We start from the raw sequence: 23,257 nt of genomic DNA on the forward strand, positions 1-23,257 counted from the left end.
GAAATTTACGAGGAGGGAGGGGTTCACATTTTTTCTCGGCCAGTTTCGATCGAAAAAAATGCATAATTTGTTGTGGAATATCGTGGGATATTCCCGCTTCAGCTCCTATAGGACATGAACTTTAGGAAGTTGGGGACGCTATATGTAGCGTTAAAAATGGCGCATGTAACGGAGGTGTGTTACAAGTAGAGAGCGATATACCCGGGACGTCGCTTGATGGCAATAACTCAAAGTCACAGGCACGCCTTCTTCCTAATCTGCCTTTTAATAGTAAAACAACCAGCGGATTTTAAAGCAAATAGTAACTGCTGGTTTGCATACAGTCACACAGACTCTGCTGGCTGCTCTTACTTCGACAACACGAACATTAGAAACAAGTAACTAACAAATACACTCGCTGCAACGCAAATTGTTTGACGGAACGAGGGCACCAAAACCACTTACACGTACGATGGAGAGCGTTGTTCGAGATTGTCTCGAGGGATGGGTCTTTCCGAGAAAACAGGGCTAAAAATATTGCGACGAGCAGCGCCCGAAGTTGACATCAGACAGGTCCACCACAAACACGCGACCGTCTTGCAAGGTAGACCGAGCCCCGTGTTTGCTCCGTCGTCCCCTCAAGCACGTCCTAGCGCCTCGTAGCAAGTGCGACGACCAACCTCCCTACCCCAAATACCCGCCGGCAGCCCGCAACAGGAGCAAAGATGGTAGTACAGCCGGGTAGTCGATAGTCGTGCCAAAGAGCTGGTGCGCCAGAAAAGGCGCACCACGGCTCACTGGTTTAAGAAAAATGTGTTGCATTTCTTATGGAACACCCCTCGCATTTAAAAGAGCGCACTTTCCAACATTCAGCACAGAAGCATTGTGTCCTGACTACTTTGTTATACAGAGCGTGGACAATTTTAGATCGTGGTCACCCGATCTGACTCAAAACGCATTGATAACTTGTTCAGGAGAAACGGATACAAACAACAGTAAATAAGAGGTGCATTCACTGCTAAGTGGAAGTTTAAACGCATCCTTCCAGTGAAAGAAGATAAACCCACAGCACTGCTTCCATCCTGCGAAGGGACCTCTACCAAGATTGGGCGCGTATTAGGTAAATATGGTGTTAGACCAGTATTCCAACCTCCGCGGAAAATTAAGGAGTTGGTTCAAATGACTCTGAGCACTATGGGACTCAACTGCTGAGGTCATAAGTCCCCTAGAACTTAGAACTACTTAAACCTAACTAACCTAAGGACAACACACACATCCATGCCCGAGGCAGGATTCGAACCTGCGACCGTAGCGGTCGCGCGGTTCCAGACTGTAGCGCCAGAACCGCTCGGCCACCAGCGGCCGGCTAAGGAGTTGCTGCGTCCAGTCAAAAGCAGTGTTGACCAGAAAGTGCCTTTTGTCAAGAATGTGCTTTGTGAAAATAGCGGAAATTATGTAGAGAGTGTAATCCTCAGCGTAGCCGAGCGCTACTCTGAACATATATGACGCGCCCAGCATAAAAACTTTGAAAAATCAGCGATAGCGCAACACACCTTTACGGTAGGGCAAAAGATAAATTGTTAGAATATAAGATCCTGTCCCAGGCATCGACTTCATCTACATCTACATCTACATTTATACTCCGCAAGCCACCCAACGGTGTGTGACAGAGGGCACTTTACGTGCCACTTTCATTACCTCCCTTTCCTGTTCCAGTCGCGTATGGTTCGCGGGAAGAACGACTGTCTGAAAGCCTCCGTGCGCGCTCTAATCTCTCTAATTTTACATTCGTGATCTCCTCGGGAGGTATAAGTAGGGGGAAGCAATATATTCGATACCTCATCCAGAAACGCACCCTCTCGAAACCTGGCGAGCAAGCTACACCGCGATGCAGAGCGCCTCTCTTGCAGAGTCTGCCACTTGAGTTTGTTAAACATCTCCGCAACGCTATCACGGTTACCAAATAACCCTGTGACGAAACGCGCCGCTCTTCTTTGGATCTTCTCTATCTCCTCCGTCAACCCGATCTGGTACGGGTCCCACACTGATGAGCAATACTCAAGTATAGGTCGAACGAGTGTTTTGTAAGCCACCTCCTTTGTTGATGGACTACATTTTCTAAGGACTCTCCCAATGAATCTCAACCTGGTACCCGCCTTACCAACAATTAATTTTATATGATCATTCCACTTCAAATCGTTTCGCACGCATACTCCCAGATATTTTACAGAAGTAACTGCTACCAGTGTTTGTTCCGCTATCACATAATCATACAATAAAGGATCCTTCTTTCTATGTATTCGCAATACATTACATTTGTCTATGTTAAGGGTCAGTTGCCACTCCCTGCACCAAGTGCCTATCCGCTGCAGATCTTCCTGCATTTCGCTACAATTTTCTAATGCTGCAACTTCTCTGTATACTACAGCATCATCCGCGAAAAGCCGCATGGAACTTCCGACACTATCTACTAGGTCATTTATATATATTGTGAAAAGCAATGGTCCCATAACACTCCCCTGTGGCACGCCAGAGGTTACTTTAATGTCTGTAGACGTCTGTCCATTGATAACAACATACTGTGTTCTGTTTGCTAAAAACTCTTCAATCCAGCCACACAGCTGGTCTGATATTCCGTAGGCTCTTACTTTGTTTATCAGGCGACAGTGCGGAACTGTATCGAATGCCTTCCGGAAGTCAAGAAAAATAGCATCTACCTGGGAGCCTGTATCTAATATTTTCTGGGTCTCATGAACAAATAAAGCGAGTTGGGTTTCACACGATCGCTGTTTCCGGAATCCATGTTGATTCCTACAGAGTAGATTCTGGGTTTCCAAAAACGACATGATACTCGAGCAAAAAACATGTTCTAAAATTCTACAACAGATCGACGTCAGAGATATAGGTCTATAGTTTTGCGCATCTGCTCGACGACCCTTCTTGAAGACTGGGACTACCTGTGCTCTTTTCCAATCGTTTGGAACCTTCCGTTCCTCTAGAGACTTGCGGTACACGGCTGTTAGAAGGGGGGCAAGTTCTTTCGCGTACTCTGTGTAGAATCGAATTGGTATCCCGTCAGGTCCAGTGGACTTTCCTCCGTTGAGTGATTCCAGTTGCTTTTCTATTCCTTGGACACTTATTTCGATGTCAGCCATTTTTGCGTTTGTGCGAGGATTTAGAGAAGGAACTGCAGTGCGGTCTTCCACTGTGAAACAGCTTTGGAAAAAGGTGTTTAGTATTTCAGCTTTACGCGTGTCATCCTCTGTTTCAATGCCATCATCATCCCGGAGTGTCTGGATATGCTGTTTCGAGCCACTTACTGATTTAACGTAAGACCAGAACTTCCTAGGATTTTCTGTCAAGTCGGTTCATAGAATTTTACTTTCGAATTCATTGAACGCTTCACGCATAGCCCTCATTACGCTAACTTTGACATTGTTTAGCTTCTGTTTGTCTGAGTGGTTTTGGCTGCGTTTAAACTTGGAGTGAAGCTCTCTTTGCTTTCGCAGTAGTTTCCTAACTTTGTTGTTGTACCACGGTGGGTTTTTCCCGTCCCTCACAGTTTTACTCGGCACGTACCTGTCTAAAACGCATTTTACGATTGCCTTGAACTTTTTCCATAAACAATCAACATTGTCAGTGTCGGAACAGAAATTTTCGTTTTGATCTGTTAGGTAGTCTGAAATCAGCCTTCTATTACTCTTGCTAAACAGATAAACCTTCCTCCCTTTTTTTATATTCCTATTAACTTCCATATTCAGGGATGCTGCAACGGCCTTATGATCACTGATTCCCTGTTCTGCACATACAGAGTCGAAAAGTTCGGGTCTGTTTGTTATTAGTAGGTCCAAGATGTTATCTCCACGAGTCGGTTCTCTGTTTAATTGCTCGAGGTAATTTTCGGATAGTGCACTCAGTATGTCACTCGATGCTCTGTCCCTACCACCCGTCCTAAACGTCTGAGTGTCCCAGTCTATATCTGGTGAATTGAAACCTCCACCTAAGACTATAACATGCTGAGAAAATTTATGTGAAATGTGTTCCAAATTTTCTCTCAGTTGTTCTGCCACTAATGCTGCTGAGTCGGGAGGTCGGTAAAAGGAGCCAATTATTAACCTAGCTCGGTTGTTGAGTGTAACCTCCACCCATAATAATTCACAGGAACTATCCACTTCTACTTCACTACAGGATAAACTACTACTAACAGCGACGAACACTCCACCACAGGTTGCATGCAATCTATCCTTCCTAAACACCGTCTGTACGTTTGTAAAAATTTCGGCAGAATTTATCTCTGGCTTAAGCCAGCTTTCTGTACCTATAACGATTTCAGCTTCGGTGCTTTCTATCAGCGCTTGAAGTTCCGGTACTTTACCCACGCAGCTTCGACAGTTGACAATTACAATACCGATTGCTGCTTGGTCCGCGCATGTCCTGACTTTGCCCCGCACCCGTTGAGGCTGTTGCCCTTTCTGTACTTGCCCAAGGCCATCTAACCTAAAAAACCGCCCAGCCCACGCCACACAACCCCTGCTACCCGTTTAGCCGCTTGTTGCGTGTAGTGGACTCCTGACCTATCCAGCGGAACCCGAAACCCCACCACCCTATGGCGCAAGTCGAGGAATCTGCAGCCCACATGGTCGCAGAACCGTCTCAGCCTCTGATTCAGACCCTCCACTCGGCTCTGTACCAAAGGTCCGCAGTCAGTCCTGTCGACAATGCTGCAGATGGTGAGCTCTGCTTTCATCCCGCTAGCGAGACTGGCAGTCTTCACCAAATCAGATAGCCGCCGGAAGCCAGAGAGGATTTCCTCCGATCCATAGCGACACACATCATTGGTGCCGACCACCTGCAGATGGGTGCACCCTGTACCCTTCATGGCATCCGGAAGGACCCTTTCCACATCTGGAATGACTCCCCCCGGTATGCACACGGAGTGCACATTGGTTTTCTTCCCCTCTCTTGCTGCCATTTCCCTAAGGGGCCCCATTACGCGCCTGACGTTGGAGCTCCCAACTACCAGTAAGCCCACCCTCTGCGACCGCCCGGATCTTGCAGACTGAGGGGCAACCTCTGGAACAGGACAAGCAGCCATGTCAGGCCGAAGATCAGTATCAGCCTGAGACAGAGCCTGAAACTGGTTCGTCAGACAAACTGGAGAGGCCTTCCGTTCAGCCCTCCGGAATGTCTTTCGCCCCCTGCCACACCTTGAGGCGACCTCCCACTCTACCACAGGTGAGGGATCAGCCTCAATGCGGGCAGTATCCCGGGCAACCACAGTCGTAGTCCGATCGGGGGATGCGTGGGACGAGCTGGCCGTCCCCGACAAACCCCCATCCGGACCCCCACAGTGATGCCCATTGGCAACAGCCTCAAGCTGTGTGACCGAAGCCAACACTGCCTGAAGCTGGGAGCGAAGGGATGCCAACTCAGCCTGCATCCGAACACAGCAGTTGCAGTCCCTATCCATGCTAAAAACTGTTTTGCAAAGAACGTCTGAACTAATCTACAGAGAGCGCAAACAAATCGACAAAATTTAAACGGTTATTAAAATACAAGATTGCCTAGTAAATGCAGTAATACTGCTACTTGCGCACTGCTGACACACTGCTCGACAGCGGAAGGAGACTACGCGATTTTACACTATTCAGGTACTAAAACGCGATGCTACAACTCTCAAATACTATAATGCGCCCGAAATTTATGTATCAAACAATGCAAGTACCAAAAACACGCAAAGAAATTAAGAATTAAACTATGTAACAAATGAGTGAGCTAGGAGTATACGACTTGCTGCTGCAGCTGCTTATCCAACGGCGGCAGGGAGCACACTGACTGTGACCAACCGACACTGGCCGTTCAAAACAAAAACAGAAGACAGACGACTACGCGAATTTACACTATTCAGGTACTAAAACGCGATCCTACAACTCTCAAATACTATAATACGCTCGAAATTTATGAATTAAACAATGCAAGTACCAAAAACACGCAAAGAAATTAAGAATTAAACTATGTAACAAATGAGTGAGCTAGGAGTATACGACTTGCTGCTGCAGCTGCTTATCCAACGGCGGCAGGGAGCACACTTACTGGAACGGAGATAAGCCTCAGAGGTACCTGGAGACTATCTCTTGAGACGTAGCGTATTCAAAGAAATAAAAGCTATAAACGCAATTCTTAAGGTGACAGGGTGATGTTGGGGGTGGTCACCGTTCCCCTTCCGCCCTCAACCGTGGCCCTATTTCTCGCATTTGCGCATGCGAATCGCGCTCTATAGGTAACGACTAATGACAAACTTAATTGCTACTTTAAAGGAGGCAGATTTCGGCGCTAAAAGACAATCATCTCCTGAAGAAGAAGATGGTGCTTATCTCAGAAAGCTCGAGTTTTAACACAGTTTGATGCGGTAGTTACACCGGGAAGATTCTGTACACTGCTACCACATGAATGTTCTTGAATCACAGTAGGTTACCAATTACCAGCGTGTCACGTAATTCACGAATAGTTTTCCGTACACCGCTCCTTCTTTTCTATCGTCTACGAGAGACATCATACGGCCACTGAAATCTTAGAAGACGCGTCTGTGGCCATATGACTTCACTACACAGAAGCTTCCAATGCCCGCTCCCTCCTCAGCCAAATTAATCAACACTTCGAGAAACACCGTTGGTAAACCAGCAATACAGCCACAAGGATTTTAATGAATGTGACATCGGCCGTGGAAGCATATATAATTATATCAGTTGCGTCATTCTTTCTGTGAGATCCACAGGAAAGGAATGACAATCATGTAGATCTGCTCTCATAATGATCTGGAGAGGAGCACTGCAAATAGCAAAATGCTTCCCGAGTGTGTATCAATATTCGAATCATCCGTCCCGAGTACTGAATTGGTCGCTGTTAAAGCCATTCCTCCAAGCTCAAGGTCTGAGTCCTGTGAGGTCTAGTGTTCTCATCTTCTATTGTGAAGTTATCATTTAATGCACGCGTGTACTAACTTGCAAGACGATAGATCTGTGCAGTGAAAGGCATGAAACTTGTGCTTCTACAATACAGTAGCTCGAATGGTCTTATTAATTTCACCGTCGGATGTGCCGGCAGTTAGACCATCGAATTTGAAAACTTCCTTAGAGACATGTGAGAAACTCCCCATCTTCTCCCCGCCCCCCCCCCCTCCCAACCGATTGCGAAAAACCAACTTCACAAGTCTAAATTGTAAGTACAATAAAATATTATACATACAACGGAGGAAAACCTCAGATCTTCTTAAACAGTATTTAGAATACAATACTGTCGCCAGCTGGACAAACGAGTGGAATAATCGCACAAAGCTACTAGTAAACCCATGTGCGGTAATTTCAACGCATGATAAATCTACGCCAAAACTGCAAAAAGTGATATTTAACAAATTTACCATTGTAATATGAAACTCCTTCAAATCATTCAAAAAGAAACAAAACGCTTTATGCGACTGTTAATATAGTCAAGATCACGGAGAGTGATAGACATTATAGATCGTACAAGCAGAATAATTACAATTGTGCTCTTGTAGCAACGCCCGGGTCAGTATAGACTTCTGTCTAATGCTCTTCTTAGATCTCAGGAAACACATCATGTACTGTCCGCGTCAGTAACATTGAACACATCAGCAAACCAACGCTGACTTTTCTGACAGCACCGTAGACGAACCACGATGCAGATTTTACAGAAAGGGACAACTTACATAGCAACAAAATCCATTAGAGGACATATGTTCCCGTACAAGCAGCGGTATTCCGTAATTACAGAACTCACGGAGTAGGAGACGCAATGGATCATTTTCCAAAATGTCATACCACCAACCCTGCGCCATACAAATATCCGAAAGTATTTACGTTAACACTAATCAAGTGTCGAATGCACACAACCACATCCACAAAGGATTGTTTCGCTTACCAGTTGTCATACTCTATGAATTATAATTGTGGGGATTCCTTAAGTAGAAAGTTTGCATTCCTCCATTTCCACTGACATTGTGGCAGATAGTTAACCCACTCAGCTAGAAAGCATCACTCCAAGCCTGGTCGAGATAGGTTGGCGAGAAAAGGACTGACAACACCTGGACGTCTGTCATGTAATGCAAGTAAGTCTCTTGGAAGCTATGATCGATACAAGTACAGTGTGACCTACGAAAATGAATGGTTTCCAAATGAACAATATTATGTTGTTTTTAAGAAATAAATATTTTTCATATAAAATAAAGATTAACATCGTCTGTTTCATTTGCATGTTCACTTAAGAAAAATTATGCTATTCAGATGGTGGTCATTCTCTTGAATACAATTTTTACTGTCTGCCAAAAGTTTGTCACAACTCTGGCATTTGTCATTCAAACGCACCTGTTCTTTAATGGCAACTTTTGAGTACATTTAACTTTACGGTTTTATAGCATAAACATGATATCTTAGATTCCCCTCACCAAAATTAAAATGTCAGAAGCAGACCAAGCCAGGTGATCTTGATGGCTACAGCACGTCACCAAAACGAGAAACTAGTTCTCATAATTGCATGGGATAAATTTGCGGTGTGAGATGTTGCACTTGCCTGTTGCGAATAAACATTCATTACGTATATCTGTCGTGTCCACAATCCTCGCAGAAAGAATGTGTTCAGCAAGTGTATGTAACGTTCTGAGTTTGCTGTCACTGTTACGTCTTCCTCATTTTTTTCTTAATTTAAAAAATGCCCGATTACAGCAACAGCAGCCACGGCACACCATACTGCCGTAGATGGGGGAATGTAGAGGTCTTTAATGAAAATCCACCTCATCACTCGTAAACACTATTGTATTTCGATCGTCTTGAGAGATCACTTTACTTACATACAACGAAGTCTTCTCGTTGTTCGAAGCCCCTATCTTTGATCTGCTGACCGACAAATGTTTTATTCACATGGAAGTTTAGATCCAAACGCAACGTTTCTTTTTTTCCTTTTTTATTTTTCACAGACACATCTGCAGACAACTGACGTGCGGACCTTCTCGGACTCCTGATGACTGGCTCTATCACAATGGTAACGTTTTGTGTCCTTGCTTCTTTATCACAACCTGGCGGCTTCTTCTTAAGAATGATTCATGTTTTACTGATAGATGTAACTCATCTTAGGACCGTGATATGACTTGGAGCCGTGCAGTTAAAAAGGTTCCGAAGTATCCGCCATGTTGCAGTGTTAGATTCAGCATTTAGGACAAAGGTATAGTACAAGAGCGCGAGATGCTCTTTCGTCCGCTGTTTCATTGCTTCCGAAATGGCGGATAGCCTCAAAGTGAATGACGTATGCGCCGCCTCCCTCTCACCACTAAAAGTGGTGTACTAGCCAATCTAAAAACTTTTGTTTTCCGTAGGTCACTCTGCGTTTCAAAATTCACACCTTGAGATGATGGTCAGCACATGAATATTATTATCGATTTTAATGAAAACACGAAATGATCTAATAAGATGATAGGGGTGTGTTGTGTACGCTTAGCAAACTGAACAGGACTCAGAAGATTTTGCTTCATATACCGCCCAGTGTTCCATTGCTACTGAAACGGCAAAACAGCTCGAAGTGAATGAGCATGTGCCCCCACTCTCCCACCATCGCCAGCAGTGTATTAGTCAATCCGAAAACGACTGTTTCGCATAGGTCACCCGGTACTTATCACCCAATAATTTGTACACAATGTGTTGCGTACATTTAACTTAATGAACAGGATCAGCTCAGAATATTATAGTGGAAAAGACGAGAAAATTTGCTAGTTTGGAAGATGAAACTTGCAACCCACGCCTCACGTTTGTGAGATGTGCTAGGGTGTCTATTGTTGCTAGACTGACTGCACACGAGAGGTTGTGTCTGGAAACGTGCAAGTCCGTCACATTTGCATGTAGTGTCTCTACGTACGATCCTACCTGGAATCTTCTATAGACGTTCGTCCCTCCGTCGCAGTAGATAGCGCAGGTCGTTGGTTCGTGGCGCTGACAATGCTGCATGTTGTAAAATGTCGTACCAAGAGTCATATGAGAAGGAACTAAATATTCTTTGATAAATAACGACACCAAGTAACTTTTGGATATCACACGTTCATTGTTAGGTATTAAACCATGTGTAAGCCAGATTTCACTGTACAAACATGTTGCACAAGACACAGTAATTCAAGACTTGGGTTAAACAACAAATTGCAACGCTATATTTATATATTTATTGCTCATTTACTCTGACGCTATTAGGGCCTTAAGGCCTTCTGTTACATCTGGCCAGGAACAATAAATAAAAAATGTTACACAGCAAATGCAATAGTAATAATTTTCAATCACAATAACAACGACCATGATAAAATAAAGGAGGAAATGAGAATGATATCGATTAGATATTACATAAAAAATTCAACAATAATAATTCGCATTATTAACAAAAAGTAATAATTTGCAATAATAATAATAATAGTAACACTAATAATAATAATGGTAATAATAATATATTTATGGAAGCATTAACAATGATACTGGTTATCTGAACACTTTTGAAGCCTGTTTTAGTATTAGAAAAAGTGGAAGGGTTAATGAAAGAGGAGAGGATTCAAATGAAAGTGACAATTGGTGCTAGGAAATAATAGAATTTCATTAGAGAACTCTGAGGACAAACTGGGGGGTGGGGGGTGAAGTGGTGGGGGAGGGGGGAGGTTTGATGATAGTGAGGTACAAGAAGGGACAGCTATTAAGATAGAAGGTTGGTCAATAGCTGTCTGATTTCCCTTATTTTATTATGATGATCGTTTCTCTCTATGTAGGTCAGCGTCAACAAAATATTTTCGCACTCGGAGGAGAAAATTTGTGATTTAAATTTCGTGAGAATATTCCGCCGCAACGAGAAACACGCTTGTTTTAATTATGTTCACCCCAAATTCTGTGCCATGCGCGTGACACTCTATCTCCCGTTTCTCGATATTACCATACATACTGTGAAACACATCTCCTCTACTGGACAAGTGTCCATAGGTGTTAAGGTATGCATTTTAGAGCCCATGTTTAGCTGACAGTTCTTCTTGTTTCTGTCCATACTACCATCTCCGAAAGTTTCCTTCCATCCAACCCTAACAACAACTGTACAAGTACACGCATACCACTATCAGAGGTATCACAACGGTTTTTGCTGATAGCTTTCAAGTCGTTTGTTTCCGGTACAAGGACCCTTACCTTAAGTTCATACATTTATCCTTCTCCATCAACCTATAAAATTTGTAACATCATCATTGAATCACTTTGCATATACATACATTTACAGGCGCCGACCCCTATAACTTTGAAGCTCTGTAGCGTCGTTGGATGACATTTCTGGACATGGGTTCCTGTGTATAATGTCATCTGCTAAATCCCTCAACAACATCCAGAATTGTGTAACATGCATTGTGAAACAACCTGTATATTTGTTATGATTTGCGTGGCTGGTGTGTGTATTTTGTCGCTAGGTTGTAGTAAATGCCGTGCCCAGTATAGTGAGGTTCTTTTGCGCTAGTGTGCAACCTGACGCTGGAAGGCGTGGCCGGCGTGGTGGGACCTCGGCAGAGCGCCTCCACGGACATCGTGCGCTCGGTCTGCGACCGCCTGGAGATCCCGCAGATCGTCGTCAACTGGGATCCCAAGCCGCCGCCTTCGCGCCGCTACCAGTTCAACCTGCACCCAGACGCCGAATTCCTTGCACAGGTGGGGGCAACCGACGACTGAGACTACATTAAATAATGCTGCGAAATTGTGACACTTCAAAGTAGGGATGTGAAAAACCGACGTCTTAAAAACCGATATCGGCATTTTGGTTCTGAGCCACTGGTATTTTTCGGTATTTGTCTGCTCTTAGTTATAACATGTGTTCTTTTTATTTTGTTATTAATTTCCGATGAATAAACCAAAATATCAACTAGCCGTAGAAACAATGCTAACATTTTTCGTTAGTAAATAATTTTTTTTAAAAAAACATTGGTTTGAAATGTTGGGTTAGTATAGAAAATGGGAAAAAACAATCAATGATATTTTAATTACACCGATAGAAACGAGCGACAAAAACAAAGCACAAGAATTAGTACAGCAGTGCTGAGACAATAATTGTCCATGTTGCCGTGTGTCGTAGCTTAAGGTATGTGTGTATGTGGAGTGTGCAAGACTTACCCCCCCCCCCCTCCCCAACTGATCTGTATAATAGTTTATCGCTGTCGTCGCCGGACTTCCGTTGTACTGCTGAATGGGATCAACCCTAGATTGTAAACATTTTTACGAAGTGACGTAGCAGTGAAATGCAATGCTTCACCTGCTTAAAATATTAAATACTTATCTGCCCTGTCTACGAAATAAAAATGAGGAAGGAATTATGGCAACGGCAATAAATTGAAAACTTAACAATTCATTTACAGTTTACAATAGAAATAGAAACTAGTTGATCTGTTGCCTGTATTTACATAATATGCCTTTATCTGCTTGCAGTTTTAGAAAAGGGACAAATTAACGCGAAAAGTAGAGTTCTTTAATCTCACTTTTCACTCTTTAGCACTGACTACTCATAATGCTCAAAAAGTGGTATGATCCCCAACTATGACTTTTGAGCAGGTGTTTTTGTTAGAATCAATAGGAGAATAATGGTGATTATTTGTAGTATACAACCACTTATCACTTTTCGAGAAAAGCAGCGAACGGTGGACGAACTAAATTTCTTTTATTTGACTATTTAATTGGATGTTTGGTTTCACGTATCTTAAAACTGAGAGAGAGTTAATTTTAAATCCGTGCTCGATGTCCACGTTTATGAAAGGAAATAACAGGAATAAAAGACTGAAAATAGGCTGTTTCAGAAACCGGCTATTTTGGGATGTTTTAACAGTCAGGTTAAAATGGCGTGGTAAAAAAACCGATATAACAGGAAATCGTCTGTTTCAGCGTTAACCGCCATCCATGCTTCACATTGATTCATCATTTTCTTGAGGCCTTATTCCCGCTGCAATGCGTGGTCGGCCTGGTTACTATTGATTTGGCTGTGTTAGTTGCAGAAGGTGGCCTTTCCTGCCGCCACCTACTTCAGATTGACTAACCTAGAATAAATTCTGAGATTACAGAAGTAATTTTCACTGTCCAGCAGAATGTGCGCTTACCTGAAAGTTCCTGACGATTACAACTGTGTGCTTGACGGAACTCGAAACTGGATCCTTTGCGTTTCTCTATCAAGTGATCTATTGACATTATTTTCTCTTAATCGCGTGACATCTCTCAGAGTCCATCGATGATAACTGCACTCTCCTTTTTATTACAGAGGGTGGGCAGTCTAATGAGTGAACATTGCCGGCGCCGAAATATCCAGGCACGACTTACGACCTACCTTCACAGCCTTATTTCCACCAGTACGTCATCTGCTGCCTTCCAAGCTTCACAGAGGTTCTCCTGCCTACTAGCACGTCTGGATGAAAGGATATTGTGTGGATATGGCTAAGCCATAGCACAGCCACGTTCAAGTTCCGGTCCGGTACACTGTTTTAAACTGCCAGAAAGTTTCACATTCTGAGATGTTCTCTGACTGCATTGCTCAGCAATTTATTGCTCACGAAGTTACAGCTACAAGAAGATAAAGAACAGCTACTATTCCCTTAGAAAACTAGTAAGGGAGAATTAGCCGTTGCACCGGGCATCCAAGGGGTGGTGCTGAAGGTCATTGCACACACACCAACACCTCAAAAAAATAAAAAAATACAGAATGGATGCGGTTACGTAGCATCTGGTCAGCACACCGCTCTCACAGCCTTTGTCATTTTACGAGACCGGATCCACTTTTCTCAGTCAAATAGTTAATCAGTTTTGGGTTTACATTGCTTGCCAACAGCGCTCGGTAGACCCAAATGGTCATCCATCAATGGCCGACAGCGCTTAACTTCGACGATCTCATGGGAACCGGTTTTACCACTGTGACAAGCATTAACATTCACAAATTTCTCAGCTTTCGGTGACTAAAGTAGCAACAAAGCTAAGATTCTCGAAAATGACAAGGAATTCTAGAAGTCACGAACCATGTTTAACACATAATTTTTCAGTTCTAGTGTCAGGACCAGACCATTTGGATTGGCTTGCGATTTGAGCGTCAGTATTACAGCTAGGAAAAGGCGTACATTGACAGACCCTACTGTCAACAAAAAACTTTACATGGCTCGTGAGTCCATGGATACGCTCTGCAAACCACTGAAATATCAGTAAAGCAATACAGAGAGACAATGGCTCTCCTCTGAGAATAAAATAACAGGAAACTGACTTCCCGGACGTAAGCAGAAGCGACTAAAAGATACAGCATTCAGACCGTCGTATGCGTGATCTGCATATCTGAGTTCCCAGACGTACTGGTGACTGAAATAATGATAATAAAGAGCCCACACTTCGATTTCGAATTGTATAAATTATGATGTTGTTGAAGCTATTAAAACGTTTTATTATGCTGTTATCATTTTTAAATCGTGTACAATCTGTCGGATGAAGTGACTGGCTGGGAAAACGGTCTTCCACCTCAGCAACTACCTCGTCATCACTGGCAAAATGTTGCCTATTGATTGGTTTCTTCAATTTTCGCAAGAGGAAGAAATCGTTAGGTGCCAGATTTGGCGGATAATGTGGATCTGTTAAGATTTTGTAGCCGAGTGAAAAAACCGGCGTAGTTATGTAAGAGGTATGAGAGTGTGCAATGTCATGCAGATGTCATACTTTTCACAATCATTCCTCGCCACTTCTACTTGATATCAAGCCACAAATCGGTGAGAAGATTTTGGTAATCCTGTGCCAAAATGATCTGTTCCCTTTTTTTGCGTAGTCCGTGAGGAAGACTCTCGATTACTCCTAAAAGACAGACAGTGTAATCCTCCCACAATAGGATTGCTCCAGCGTCTTCTTTGGTGGAGGGGAAGGTGTGTGCTTCCATTTCTGGCTCCTTATTCACACGAGTACTGACTGCTGATATAAATGGTATTTCGTGTTGAACCCATATTTCTAGATATCCATAATGCTTTTGACACTGTTTCTCAGAAGTGGCTATAAATCGCGTGGCTACGGAGTACCGTCTCAGTTGTGCTACTGGGTTCGTGATTTTCTATCACGTAGGTCACAATTTGTAGTAAATGACTGACAATCATCAATCATACCAGAAGTGATATCTGGCGTTGCCCAAGGAAGTGTTATACGCTCTCTGCTGTTCCATATATTTATAAAAGGTTTGGGAGACAATGTCAATAATCCTTTAAGATTGTGTCGATGATGCTGTGATTTACCGTCTAGTAAAGTCAAAAGAAAATCAATACAAATTACGAAATGATTTAGACAAGACATCTGTACAGCGCGACTAGTGGCAGGTGACAAGACCAATAAATAGTTCGGGTCCTCCGCATGAGTACGAAAAGAAATCCGTTACATTTCGGTTACAAGATAAATAATAGAAATGTAAAGGTTTTCAATACTACTTAAAGCCTAGGGATAACAACTACGAATAACTTAATTGCAATCATCACACAAAAAACGTCATGGCAAAGACGAACCAAAGACTACATTTTATTGGCAGAGCACTTAGAAGATGCGACAAATCTGCTAAAGAGAATGCCTCTGTTACGCGTCCGTCCTGAACTAGAGCGTTACTGCGCGGTATGGGATCCTTACCAAATAGAATTGAAGAAAGACGTCGAAAAAGTTCGGGGAAGGTATCTTGTTTTGTACCATCGGGAAATAGGGGAGAGAGTGTCGCAGATGTGATAAGTGCGTTGGAGTGACCATCATTAAAACAAAGGCGTTTTTCGTGCAGAGAGGCCATTTCACAAAATCACCAACTTTCTCTACCGAATGCGAATACATTTTGGTGACTCCCACCTACGCAGGGAGAAATGGTTGGGTGGTTTGGGGGGGGGGGGGGGGGAAGAGACCAAACTGCGAGGTCATCGGTCTCGTCGGATTAGGGAAGGACGGGGAAGGAAGTCGGCCGTGCCCTTTCAAAGGAACCATCCCGGCATTCGCTTGGAGCGATTTAGGGAAATCACGGAAAACCTAAATCAGGATGGCCGGACGCGGGATTGAACCGTCATCCTCCCGAATGCGAGTCCAGTGTGCTAACCACTGCGCCACCTCGCTCGGTGCAGGGAGAAATGACCAACGTAATAAAATAAGAGAAAGTGGTTCTATGAACACCCTGCGGAGCACTTAATTATGAACTGCATAGTAGTGATGTAGATGTAGACGTAGATTCTGTTTGTGGGCTTTATTAAAGAACCCAAAAATCTTCCGTTATGATTAACTGGATGAAAAACCCGTCTTCATTTTCTTGCGGTTTTTCTACGTTTCCGCAGCAGATATCGTACGATGCTCCTTCTGAATGCCCGCTAACAAACAAGGAACTCTTTTGTAACGTCCAGCGCATCACGCAGAAGCTCGTACGCTGATCCTACACTATCATCATCCTCTCTGACGACTGTCTGCATGATAATGCACTAAGCAGATCACCTACTTTATGAAGATCCTTGGTGCTTCCAAAAAAAAAAAAAAAAAAAAAAAAAAAAGAGTCTATGTGGCAATACTGAAACAACCTATTCCACTTTTTCACAGTCTCATACGCAAATAGATCGTCTCCATAAACAATCATCATTTCCTTCTGGATATCCTTTGTCGATCCCATTTTGAAATGCAAATGACGAGTCGTCTGCATACCTGGCCACGTTACAAGCCACAGTATTTATATCCCATTACATTTTGTTAAAGCAACGCCGCCAGGTGACGTATGACAGAAGGAATTGTACGAGCAACAGGAAGACAAACAGTGGTTGCAATACATATGGGAACATTCACATAGTCGCAAAATATTTATATACTCGGCATTTGTTTGACTCTTGCGTTGTTTGTTCCCCTTCTCACTGACCCTTAGCAATTTCGTGTGGAGAATTTTGTTAGCAATGCTACATACACTATGTGATCAAAACTATTCGGGTACCCCTACATAATGCGGAACAGACCACTACATGTCACGAGAGAAAGTATCGCCAGAATAAAAGGAGGCTGGGAGAATAGCAGTAAGAGCAGAACGGTTCGACCAGAGAAGCTCACTGACTTCAAAAGTGGACTGGTCATTGGATATCAACTGGGCAACCAATCTATTAGTGACATCTCACACTTTGTAAAGCTAGATGCCCAAGTAGACTGTTGGTTATGTCGTTGTGAAGTGGAAACGCGAAGAAACAACCACAGGTAAAAAAAAGACTGGGTTTAACTCAAGGAATGATGGACAGGGACAGAGCCGCATTGCGGATGTTGCTTGTAAAAAATTGCATTAAATCAGCGGATGGACTCACTCGTTAGTTCCAATGTGCAGTCAGAAGTCCAGGTAGTGCAGTGACTGCGCGTGTGGAGTTAAAAAGAATGGAGTACAGTGATCGAGTGGTTCCTCGTAAGTCACAAACTTCTGTAGTCACTGCTAAGCGACGTTTCAGGTGGTGTAAAGAGCGAAGCTATTGCACAGTGTAGGACCGGAAACAAGTGATTTTGTGTGATGAATCGCGCCTTATCCTGTGGCAATCCGATGAGAGGGTTTAGGTTTGGTGAATGCCTGGAGGAAGTTACCTGCCATCAAGTGTAGTGCCAACAGTGAAGAACGGAGGAGGTTGTGTTGTGGTATGTGGGTGTATGATGTGGTCAGGGTGAGGTCCCCTTATTGTACAATTGTAGAACAACTCTTCAGTGATGATCACTGGTTGTATCACCATGATAATGCACCCTGGCACAAAGTAACATCCGTGATGGAATGGTTTGTGGACAAAAACTTGCTTGAAATGGATGGCTTACCCAGCGTCCCGTCCTGAACCAAATGGAACACTTTGAAGATGAGTTAGAAGGCTGACTTCGCTTCAAAACCAACTTCCACAGACAAGCGACGAAGTTGCAGCATGCTGCTAATTTCCGCCCTGTGTGGTGTGTTTACTGTTGTTCAAATGGTCAGACAGCTCTGAGCACTATGGGACTTAACAAAAAAAATGGCTCTGTGCACTATGGGATTTAACATCTGAGGTCATCAGTCCCCTAGAACTTAGAACTACTTAAACCTAACTAAGCTAAGGACATCACACACATCCATGCCCGAGGCAGGATTCAAACCTGCGTCCGTAGCGGTCGCGCGGTTCCAGACTGAAGCACCTAGAACCGCCCGGCCACACCGGCAGGCTTACTGTTGTTGAGTCGGTCATAGTGCCGCATTGATCATCACTGCAGCTGCAGTTTTTGTTCTTAAGCTATAGCCTGTACCGTCACACTTATGATATGGATGGTTTGAAAACGGACACAGGTGCCGAAACAGTGCGACACCATCAAGAAATAAAAAAGGCACTTCTCAGTGCAACTTATGACGGAGCTGCAACCATTTATTTCAATCCCTAGACATCCAGTTACCTAACTGAAAGTGTCGCCAGTAGTGCTGGATGGACACCACCCATATTAATATCGATTAAACGGTGTGATACACTTTTTATTTGATGGTGTAGTTGGCCAACCCGTCCAGATAGCCGCGTGTGTTAGTACTCCGCTTCCGTGATCGGGAAGACGCGCCGGCTTCAGATGGAATCCACCCGGCGCATTAACGACTAGGGTCACTGTGACTGTCAGCTTGGATATGGGTTGTAGGCGGTTTCCAACAGCCTACTATGTGAATTCCAGGTGATACCCACATCCTGCCTGACGATTCGCACACTTTTACGTGGATAATACTAGACACAGATAGCTGGGTTGCTTTATTTCCGTCTCAGAAGGTAAAGGGATGGCGACAGGACAGGCATTCAGCCAGTATCTGCAGTTAAAATTTCCAAATCCGAAATTTAACTAGCCGATCCCGACTCGATCTGGCATAAAGGAAAAAGAAAAATAAGAAAAGCGTACAGCTGGCCGAGAATCAGAATTTATTAATACAGAGCGAAATCCCCATCAGTTGCATTCTAGGGCTCGAATTCATTTACTTGCGTTCATGGACATTGCTCTACCAGTTGAGCCACCCAACGCATCGTATGAACTGTCCCTTCATTAAGAGGACCCGTGGCAGATTGAAACTGTGAGTAAGTCTATCAAGAATGTTGGGCTCAATTGGTAGACCACTGTTCCCTAAAGACAGACATCCAGGTTCTCGTTCTGGTCCAGCACACAGTTTTAAATTCACACTTAGAATCAACGGAATCAGAATTTCAGACAGCGGTCACTCCAGTTCCAGCGTTTATACCACGACTAAAATAATGTTTCCGTTGACGTTTGAGTCGAGCGGTAGAGGCTGTTTGGTAGCCACTCACAGCTATATCCTGCGTTCCACATGCTCACTGTGTTGCCCGTGGCTTATCAAACGACGCAGGCCCCAGGAGGAAGGATGGAGCCAGTGGAGACAGGCCGACACTTTCTTATATGTACAGTGGGCTGGGCGGGAAACTTGGTTTTTGTGCGCGTGCATCTCTCGATCGCTAGAGCACGTGACCTGTTGTGTACGAGCCGGAAACCCCGCTCACCACAGACATCTTTATTATTTCTATCAAAGTGCAGAGTAGGTGATCAGTTTCTGTTACGTTCACCCATTTGATACTTTGACGTTGGTGTCGCAGGCGCTGGTGGACGTGCTGCACGAGTTGCAGTGGCGCTCCTACACGGTGCTGTACCAGGGCGACGAGTCGCTGGTGCGCCTGCGCAGCGTACTGCAGGAGCGAGACCGCAGGGACCCGCCCGTCGCGGTCCGGCAGCTCGACGAAAGCGGCGACTACAGGTGTGTAAACTGTAACCTCTACACCTAAGAAGTTATTAGAGTACTTGACAAGGCAGCTGTACCACGTTTCATTGTCGTAAAGCGTCGTTTACATCATCAGAAGCTAGTGATCCTGGCGGCAGTTCCTTATAGTAACATGCATATTCCAGTCAGAGTAATGTGACCATCGCCTACATTCGACGTCAACGTTCAATATCCATCCACAGACGGCAGGTGACAGGACTATCAGTGGAGGGTTTATAAAGCGCGTCAGAGGGAGGGAGACGCGGAAAAGGTGCATTCGTCATCGTGTTGCGGAAACACGTCCAAGAGGGCACGATCATTGGCCTTCAAGTCAAGGGTGGAAACTTTTCTGGAACGCTTAAGTTTGTAAACTGTTTCGGTGATGCCGTCTTTAAAGCATACTGTGCATGGCGAAATGGCGCTATCCAAAACTGGAGTTGAAGCAATTGTGCACCACGAGCTATTGATGTCAGGGGTGAATGCCTGCTGTGGGGATGTGTACGGGCGCGTAGATGTGCAACTTTTGAGCAGAATGAGCTGAGAATCTGGTAGCCCGGATGAACCAAAGGGCTGCCAGCAGTGTATCCTCAACAACCGTTGACTCCACAGCAGATGCCTGTTTCATGCACCCATGCCAACTGCTATTCAACGTCGACGAAGGCTGGAATTTGCACGCCAGTACCGCAACTCGACTTCCACGGAATATCGACAGGTGCTCTTTTCTAAGCTCCATCACACTAAAAGCAGACACTCTGGAACAATCGACAGAAGTGTCCAGGCTGGAGGAGGTAGCTTTATGATCTGGAGAATGTTTTTGTGGCACTCCCCGGGTGATCTCGTCATTCTATAATGACAATGGATCACCACAAATATATAGCAATCCTTGAGGATCATGTCCACCCCTATAGGCAGTTTGTATTTCCTCGGCAAGATGACATCTTCCACCAGGACAATGTAACACGGCACAGAGCTCTCAGTGTGTCGTACACGATTCAAAGAGGAGCAGAATAAGATTACCGTACTTTTCTGCCCACCAAACTCCCCTGATTTAAACCCAAATGAGAATCTGTGGGACCACCTCGATCGTGCTGTTTGCGCCACGGATCCTTAACCGAGAAACGTAGTGCATCTGGTCACGGCACTGGATTCTTAAAGCCTGTGCATCCCTGTCGGTACCTTCCAGAACCTCACTGACTTTCTTCCTTCACGTCTCAGCGGTCCGCGCTGCAAAAGGTGGTTATTCAGGTTTTTAACAGGTTGTTACATCAATATGGCTATACAGTGTACTATGCTTGCGTTCTGTTCAAATTGATGCGAAGCGTGCAGGTAGTACCTCAACTTCCCAGATTAAAAGTAAATTGCTGGGAAGTGCAACAACTGTCAAACTGGCATGAGGTGTACTACATGCATCGGCACGTAAATGACTAGCATTTCAGCGCAACCGCACAAGGTAGGAAGGAGTAGCATCCACCACATTCTGTATATGACGAAACTTTCGCAGCGGGTTTCTGAGTGCAAAATCGTGGCTGAGGATGTTCTTTGTTGGTGAGAGAACGGTGTTATGCCTCGTTTAAGAAAATGAATCGTCTCAAAACAAGTACCGGACAGTCACAAGATGGTGGGCTATCGAGACAGCAGCATGTCGTTCCACAGTATAATTGCTCGACTTGTCCGGGATCCGACGACCGTCTTCGAATATGGAATCGATAGGTTTGGGACGCCCATGGAGAATCTCAATGGCTCCAGGCTACTACCGTTCAAAAGACAGACATATTACACTGTCCATTCACGTTAATGTGACCACCAGTTAAAAGCCTGATTAATCAACATTTTGCAACGCGGAGCGCCGCGACACTAGCAATGTGAGAGTCAATTACGTTCTCGAAGGTTCCGACAGGGATGTGGAGCCATGTCGACTCCAGTGCCTTGGCCATCTGTGCTAGGTTTCTCGGCTGAACATTCGTGGAGCGATCAGTCCAATCCCAATCGAGATGGTCTCGCTGATTCTCGATTGGGTTTAAATCCGAGGAGTTTGGTGGCCATGGGAGTACGGTGAACTCATCCTAGTGCTCTTCGAACCACACCTGTAAACTGCAAACTGTGCTGCAGGTAGATGCCATCGTGCCGAGGAGAAACACAGTGCGTGCAGGGGTGGACATGGTCCCCAAAAACAGATACGTACTGGTATTGATCCATTGTGCCCTCCAGGATGACAAGTTCACCCAGGGAATGCCACAAAAACACTCCCCGGTCCATACTGCTTTCTCCTCTGGCCTGGACCCTTCAGACGATTGTTGCTGGGAGTTTGCTTTCGGACTTTTAACGCCGTAGACGCCAAAGGCCATCCATCCGACAGACTGTAAAACGTAATTCACATGAAAAGGCCACCTGTCCCCGCTCAGTGGACGTCCAGATGCGGTACTGGCGTCCAAATTCCAGCCTACGTCACCGATGAACAGCAGTCAGCACGAGTGCAAGCTGCGGAGGACCATCTGCAACAACGTTTGCTGAACGGTCGTTGAGGAGACACTGTTGGTAGCACCTTGATTCATCTGGGCGGTCAGTTTCTCAACATTTTCACGTCTGTTCGTCCGCACTTCTGTTCAGCTGTCGTGCAATCTTCTCATCTATGGTCCGTTGTGCATCACAGTTGCCTCGGCGCCCGTTTTGGATAGCGCCATTTTGCCATGCGCGATATACTGTAACCACACGAGACCCGAACAAAGTTACCCATTTCGGAAATGCTTGCACCCTTGTCCCAAAAGCCAACGATCATGCCCTGTTGGTCGTCAGATAAATCGCTCTGTTCCCACATTACGAAAATGACTGCACTGTCTTCCGTGTCCCGCCGACACGTTTGCTGTATCCTCCACTGCTATTGCTGCCATCTGCCCTATTTGAGTGGTTATTACACGTTGACGTTGTGAGCGGCGGGGTGCTATTCTGTCATTCTGCACAACGGATTAATCTGAGATGTACCCTTTACCCTGTGGCTCCTGCAAGATGCAATTTCCACCCCCACACTACTACAGAAGTCAAACAGACGCTCCTAACGTTCTAAAGAGAAATGCCTGAAAAACTATCAGCAATAAATATCTTCTGGAGTCGTCTGCTGTAAGGAAATGACACAAAAATTCACAAAATTTCTTACGTAACTAGTGGGATACTTGGGTACTGGAGTAGTGCTAGTTAGTGTAAGAAAAACATGAAACTAGCGAAAATTATTATTTATTTTGCTAAAATTCTGAGAAAATCACAACGGCACTTTTAGTTATGAACTGAATAAGTTATTTCCGGGTTCTTTTTGGAATGTGAAGTTACCTCTTAGGGATAAGATTCGCTAATGAAATTTCTATACATAGTTTAAGATTGTTATTGACTTGGCAGAATGGCTGAGAGCCGCACCTAATCAACTTGAATAATAATCTGTTAGAATGTTGCTAGGTATGGTTGAGGCTGTCGCGTGTGAAATGCAGTGAAG

General features: G+C 44.5%; 1 protein-coding gene across 1 annotated transcript in view; it reads left to right on the forward strand.

Annotated features, from left to right (window-relative positions):
• LOC126236824 (glutamate receptor ionotropic, kainate 2-like) overlaps window positions 1-23,257 on the forward strand; it is a 238,785-nt gene that overhangs the window by 56,363 nt on the left and 159,165 nt on the right. The window contains exons 4-5 of the mRNA XM_049946424.1: window positions 11,512-11,699; window positions 19,616-19,773. Coding sequence (XP_049802381.1) covers window positions 11,512-11,699; window positions 19,616-19,773 — 346 coding nt within the window. The remainder of the gene's footprint in view (window positions 1-11,511; window positions 11,700-19,615; window positions 19,774-23,257) is intronic.

This window comes from Schistocerca nitens, chromosome 2 (assembly GCF_023898315.1).
Source record: "Schistocerca nitens isolate TAMUIC-IGC-003100 chromosome 2, iqSchNite1.1, whole genome shotgun sequence".
Classification (NCBI taxonomy): domain Eukaryota; kingdom Metazoa; phylum Arthropoda; class Insecta; order Orthoptera; family Acrididae; genus Schistocerca; species Schistocerca nitens.